The sequence below is a fragment of the Penaeus monodon genome, chromosome 2 (genome assembly GCF_015228065.2).
Source record: "Penaeus monodon isolate SGIC_2016 chromosome 2, NSTDA_Pmon_1, whole genome shotgun sequence".
Taxonomy (NCBI): Eukaryota; Metazoa; Arthropoda; class Malacostraca; order Decapoda; family Penaeidae; genus Penaeus; species Penaeus monodon.
In genome coordinates this window covers 36,345,911-36,353,410 of record NC_051387.1, presented here as the reverse complement: position 1 = coordinate 36,353,410, position 7,500 = coordinate 36,345,911, and the positions used below count along the sequence as shown (strand labels likewise).

The window sequence follows — 7,500 nt, the reverse complement described above, 5'->3', positions numbered from 1 at the left end:
ATGATTCGAAATCTGAAAATGGTAAGGATAAGTCCGATATGTGAAGCTTAGCCTCGCCCGGGCTATGCCATGAAGGGAGCCCGGCCTGTGTCGACTAATGCCGACTCGCTCACGTGTGTCAGCTGCTGCTGACTCGGCTCAACCTAGTCCTTACCCGCCGTGGTGCCCAGCCACAGCAGTAACCTCCAGGCGACAGTTGCAACTTCTCGCGCCTGGGCGGGGCGCGAACCGCCGACCCCTCGGATGAGAAGCCGATACGTTACCACTGTACTAGCCTGAAGGCTCTGAAAATGGTGTGGGCTTTGCAGCAGTGAGCAGAAGGAAGACTGCATTTGGTAGTCTTTCTCTAACAGCCTCGATCTTCACTGCAGAGTTACATGTCATCCTTGCAGCAGTTAAGATGACTTGAGATCTTACAAACCATTCCATTGTAATATATTGTGACTCTCGTAGTGCCTTGCAACCAATCAAGAGCTTAAACTCATCACATCCAGTAGTGAGGAAGTTTCAAGATTGGCTTGCACTGATGTCAACACGTAAAAAGATAACTATGTTGGGTGCCAGTGCATTTTGGTATCAGTGAGAATGAGCGAGCTGATCGGAAGTCCAAGGCAGCTGCCGCTCAGCCTTGTGATGCTCGTTTTCCTCTCCCACACACCGACCTGAAACCCAGCATCAGGAGTTGTCTTCGTGATAAATGGAAGGAACAATGGGGGCATACCAGAAACAAACTGCGAGAGATTAGAGATGACCTTGGCAGTTGGGTGACTAGCATCCATCCCAACCGAAAAGTGGAAGTTGCATTAACAAGACTAAGAATCGGGCACACAAGACTGACTCATGGGCCGATGATGGCTAAAAGTCAAGCACTTTGTGAGGGATGCCAAGAGCCATTAATGGTCGCACATGTAGTGGAAAGATGTGCAACAGTCTCAGACCAAAGACGTATGTACTTGTCTCACCCATATACACTGAAAAATGTATTGGGGGAGGATTGTGATACAGAGGGTCTTATTAGTTTCCTTAGGGAGACTAATATTTTCAATAAAATTTTATTATGCTTAATGTTTATGAAACAATTTTATACACTTAGAGCATAATATTTATGCTTTGATTTTTAACATATTTTTTGTTTTTGTAAGATATTTATTGATAGATTTTTAAAGTTTTGAATGTTTTAATATTTTTATCTACCAAGGTACTCACCGCTAATGACCTTAGCTATTGATGTGACAGATAATTTTAAATAATCAATCAATCAGGCAGCATCCAACAAAGCACCAGGCATCGATGGAATTCCTGCAGAGGTCTATAAACGTGGGGGACATACCATTGTCAGTGCACTTCTTGATGACCTGTCAACTATCTGGAACAAGAATTCTTCAAAATTTCAAATATGCTGCAGTTTTTCTTATCTACAAGAGGAAAGGAAACAGACACGCATGTGGAAATTACAGAGGCATATCCCTCATATTAATAGCTGACAAGGTCCTTGGGAAAGTCATACTCCAACACATGAAACCCATCCTTGACTCCGTCATTCCCGAGGCTCAGTGTGGCTTCCACAGTGCGAGATCAACAATCGGCATGATTTTCACCATCAGACAACTTCAAGAGAAAACCATTGAAAAGAATATGCCAACACTGTTCTCTTTCATTGATTTCACTAAGGCATTCGACACCGTTAACCGACAATGCCTGTGGTCACTTCTTCACCTCTACGGATGTCCACCTGGCATAATCAGCCTCACTGACCAGTTTCACACTAAAGTATGGAGGCACCTCATCAGAAAACTTCAGCATTAACCAGGGTGTCAAACAGGGCTGTGTGCTAGCACCCTCACTCTTCTCGCTTTACATCACAGCAGTCCTTGAGCTATCTCACACCAGTGAAGGCATCTACATAACAACCCGCTCAAATGGAAAGCTCTTCAACATTAGGCGCCTAAAAGACAGAACACAGAAGCTAAGCTGCAGAACATGTGGATGCTTTCAACACTGTAGCCAGAAGCCTTGGATTGACAATCAACACCTCAAAAACAGAGGTGATGTTAACCAACACCGGGGTCACAGCCAGGACAACCCAACATATCCCTCAATGGAAGCTTGCTCAAGAACGTAGAGCACTTTACTTGCCTTGGTAGTAGCCTCTCCATAGAGAACAACCTGGATAAGGAAACTGAAAGGAGGATCAGTGCAGCTTCAACAGCATTTGGTAAATTGCAAACACAAGTATGGAAGCATCTGGGTAGATGTCTCCAAACAAAGTGCGGGTAGTGCTTTCCAGCCTGCTTTACTCAGTGGAAACATACGCTCTTCAGACGCAACATCAAGATATTACAGAGAGTCCAGATGTCACATCTCCGACAGCCCCTTAAAAATCAGTTGGAGAGAAAGGACCTCAAATTCAGAGGTGAAAGCCCATGCAAACATGCCTAGCGTCGAAGCCATCCTTACCCAGTGCCAGTTCACATGGACCAGTCACGTCATCCGAATGGATGACTCAAGGCTGCCTAAAGCTATCCTCTGTGGAGAACTAAAAGAAGGCAGGAGAGGAGTCGGACGACCGAAATTGAGATATAATGACCACTAGCACCATGTAGAATTGACACCAAAGCATGGGAGCAGATCACAAAGGATCGCAAAGAATGGACACATAATATATATATATATATATATATATATATATATATATATATATATATATATATAATATATATATATATATATATATATATAATATATATATATATATATATATATATATATATATATATATATATATATACATATATTTATATATATATATATATATATATATATATAATATACATATATATATATATATATGTATATATATATATATATATATATATATATATATATATATAAAAAGTTTGTGTATGTGAGTGACTGTGAGTGAGAGTGAGAGTGAGAGAGAGACTGAGCAATCATATGTATACGTGTGTGTGTGTGTGTGCGCGCGCGCGTGCATGAGTGTACGTTTGCGTGAGCGTATGCGTGTGTGCGTGCGTGTGTCTGTGTCTGTCTGTGTGTGTGTGTGTGTCTGTATGTGTGTGTGTGTCCTGCACGTATGTATGTATACAATCATATGCACCCACACATTCATAGCTTATATGGGTAAGTAGGTAGAAATAGAAATAAATAAAATCAATTTACAAGGTGTATATATACGTTAGATGCAAATGATAAAGATGAAATATAAATCATTATTATAATATGATATTTGGGAAAACTGGGAATTATCAGATAAAACAAAAATATAGAAATGGACTTGGAGAAAAAAAATTTAACTGTCCGCAAATTGAGGTGATTAGTGTGGCATGATTAATTAATAAGCTGTGATTTCCTGTTCCACATGGCCTTAATTTTCTTTTGAATTTCTGCATTTCCCTGCTTTGTATTGGTCGCGGAGCTTTTTTGTTCAAAACAAATGGCATTTTTAGCACTAACATTTAGCTCTTCTTCTTACTAGACCGATAATTCCATGTAATATGTTGATATAAGTTTTGTTCTGTGACTAAGTGTATGTTTTCGTAGACGCATTAAGACTTTTAAAATCGTGATCTATTAAATAACCATGTATTAAATAGACACGTGACTGCCAACTAGTGTCCGGTCTCGTGTATTTTCCTATTCTCTGGTCTAGCATAATTGCTTAACTTTCTTTCGTATATATAAGTTTGAATTGTATCATGGTCCCCAAACAACGGCAAGTCAGAGACATTTAGAAAGGTGCAGGGAGGATAAAATGAAGATAAATATGATAATAGAAAGAAGAGATTAATCGTGACGATTTGAATTTCGCCAAGAGTATGTAGCAGACAGAGAGACCGCTGGACCAAAGGATAAATTAGGTCACCTGAGGTCGGAGTCAAGCTTAATCGTTTTACCCATCTGAGTTAAAATTACGTATTTCCTTAAGCCTCCGTGGCACAATCGGTTAGCGCGTTCGGCTGTTAACCGAAAGGTTGGTGGTTCGAGCCCACCCGGGGGCGTTACTTTTATAGCCTAACCACAAGTTGATATGGCAGAAACGCAACGAATACAGGCCTACCATACTTATACGATTACACATGATTACACAACGGCTTTCAAATAGTTATCGCCGCATAAATAAACATAAGTTATTAAGATTCCCAAACACTACAGTTTCACCAAATCTCTGTCTAAGAATACTAATGCAAAGAAGGACAAGGTGAAAATAGGAAGTTGCCCCCATGGATTAATACCATCAGAAAGTGAGTTACAAGTCGCACTAAATGCAAATACCTTTTCAAATGAATATTTACTGATGACAACCATTTGTATTATACTCGTATGATCAGTTTTAAGTATAAACATGTGGATGTTTGTGTAAGTTAAGAGTAGGTTAGAAAGGTAATGAGAAATGACATTATCATTACCATCATCATCATCATCATCATCATCATCATCATCATCATCATCATCATCATCATCATCATCATCATCATCATCATCATCATCATCATTATCACATTACTATTATTATTATCATCATAATCTTCATCGTCATTAATACCAGTTTTATTATTATCATTATCATTATTACGATTATTACATCATCATCATCATTACTATTATTAGTGTTATAATCGTTATTATCATCATTAATATCATTATTATTTTATTATTATTATCATTATTATTAGTAGTAGTAGTCGTAGTAGTAGTGGTAGTAGTAGTAGTAGTAGTATCATTATAAATATTATCAATATAATTGATATAATCATCACTGTTATTATTATTATGAATATTATAACTACTATTATCATTATTATAATCTTTTATGAAATGATCTTCAAAATTATCGTTTCATCATTATTATCGTTACCATATCGTTATCGTTATCGTTATCGTTATCATTATCATTATCATTATCATTATCATTATCATTATCATTATCACTATCACTATCACTATCACTATCACTATCACTATCATTATCATTATCATTATCATTATTGTCATAATTATTTCAGTTATAATTACTATCATTTTCTTATCATTATTATTATCATTGTTATTGATACTAATATCATCATTATTATAACCATAGTTTTTTTTTCCTGATTATGCTTTTTAGCATTATCATTATTGTTGTTGCTTAGTCATCTTTATCGATATCGTTATCGTTAATAGCATATATCCGAATTTGATATCCTCATCACTTTTACCATCCGCATACGCAATCGTGGATGCCGATGTTATATGGGCATCTTGCTTGACTAGGCATCGTGCATGTTGGAGAAACAGAAGCAAGTCTACCATAGGACAGTAATTTCCAGACATTCACATAGCACACTGCTATACATTGTACATATCTGTGCAATAAATGTACTGTATTTTTGCAAGAGAAAATGATAAAGCATTATCATTTATTTTTTATACATCGTTATGAATTTCCTTAAAGTAACAGAATTATCTGAAATGAAACTCAAGGTTACGTGTGCGTCAACTATCCTTGTGCAAGATGTTCTAACTTTTCAGATCAGCCCCTAAGTTTCAACAATACAGCTGAAACCCACAGAGTTGGTGATATGGTTAGTTTGAATAATTATAATGCTTGTCTGAAGCCACTTAATAAAAGAACAAGAATTTTTAGTTTGGCATATTCTTACCTGTCACACGTGATACCTTTGGTTGCAGCTATGAAATTTGCGTTTAACAATGTTACAAATATCCTCATTCATATTCAAGCAGTTACAGCAATAAAAGAAACACTATTGTTTGAGATCAATAACAGATTTGAAAGCAGTGATCCCTACGTAACTGCTACTTTTCACGATCCAATTTACAATAGCAAGTTTCTTAAACTTATACAGAGTTATGCTGCAGACGCAAGTCTAACATCGGGCGCCAGAGGCATTGTTGATTCACTGAATATTTTATTAGCTTTGAGCACTCATGAAGAGGAGGATTAAAAGCGCAAACGTTTGGAGGCACATGAACTTGATGCTCCTTGGTGTTGTGTCAGTTGTGAAGTCTTCCCTTGATTGGTTGACCTGTCTAAAACTTATTTATGACCCCGTTCAACTGGTGTAACTAGTGAGTGCCTTTCCAGTGAAGCAGGTCTCATCTGTGATGAAAAACGAAGCAAACTTTCTCTTAAAAGAGCCCAGAAGCAACAATTTTACAATTACCAGATTTGAATAAGGAAATCAATTCTTTAATTACATTTTTCCCTTTTTAAACAGAGCTGCAACATTTATAGCAAGTTTTCAATGGATGATGTAGGGGGGGAAAGGCTGGTGTGGTGCATAAGAGTTGAATTTCTCTCCTAAACACTTTACAATATATATTTTTCCTTATAACTGAATAGTTATACATTTTTACTCAGTTCTTCGTTTCTCAGTTATCTGTGGCTCAAACTCTTTATGACAAAAAATATCCGCATCCGCAACCGTATTCGAAATCATTGATAACCGATGATGAAGATGATGATCATCATCATTATGGTCATCCTCATTATCTTATCATCATTTCATTATTACTATTATTTTATTTTAGTTGTTGTTGTTACTAATATTATTGTTTTTATCGTTATTAAGATTATAATTATAATTATGATTATAATTATAATTAAAATTATAATTGTAATCATAATTGTAATTATAATTATAATAAAAATAATAATAATTATTATTATTATTATTACTATTGTTGTTGTTGTTGTTGTTTTATTTTCATTATTATCACCATTATCATTATCATTATTATATCATAGTTATCATAATCATAATTATATATTATTCAATGTCATCACTAAAGTGGCCAAGGAGGATTTTTTCGAATAAACATGCTCTTCATTTATTTTAGATGTCTATGGTTAGCATCATTAATTTATTCAATGATGGCTATACAAGCAAATGGTGACAGACTGAAACAGTACTTCCCGTGGTCAGCCTCACTGGCTCTGTTTAGCTGTGATTAAATAATTTACTTTCTCGTAGATAAACATTATATTTGTACAATTAATTCTTAACACATTTTAATCGGGTAAAAACAAGAAGAAAAATAAAGAAATATTTCTTGTTCATTATCTTGACAACTCATACTAACCAATAACTACTTAAGAGTGCCACAGACGACATCCATATTGAGTCGTCTGAGAGAGGCTGGCCGGGGCGGAGCACGTGTTCTACCACTGAGTTAAACAACAAAAAGCAAAAGGAACAATGCATGGACTAATAGTCTAGTTGGATATTGAGCAAGGCTCTTATCCTGTCACTGCACCTACTTGATATTTACAAAAGGCGCATTATTGACCAGAAATGTCTTGTCGCATTCGTCAAAAACAGTCCTAACAGCCATGGTTTATATAATGTGACTCTTGTGGCATTTGGAAAGACTTTTCAGAGATGTTTTGATTTCGGGAAGCATAGATGTTCAGCAAAAACTTGTTTAAATAGTAAAATTTATAATAATAATACTGAAACATACATATGTTTCTTTGTG

The 7,500-nt window shown here is 36.1% G+C and overlaps 1 protein-coding gene and 1 non-coding gene across 2 annotated transcripts; both read left to right on the top strand.

Moving 5' to 3' along the window:
- The first annotated feature begins 1,290 nt into the window (after window positions 1-1,290).
- On the top strand, window positions 1,291-2,593 carry LOC119578764. The gene is made up of 3 exons (XM_037926385.1): window positions 1,291-1,770; window positions 2,074-2,215; window positions 2,322-2,593. Exons 1-3 carry the CDS (start codon window positions 1,291-1,293, stop codon window positions 2,591-2,593), a joined length of 894 nt encoding a protein of 297 aa, XP_037782313.1.
- A 1,352-nt stretch (window positions 2,594-3,945) lies between these two features.
- Window positions 3,946-4,019, top strand: Trnan-guu. The gene has a single exon. It is a non-coding gene; the product is annotated as a tRNA-Asn (tRNA).
- Window positions 4,020-7,500: the final 3,481 nt, after the last annotated feature.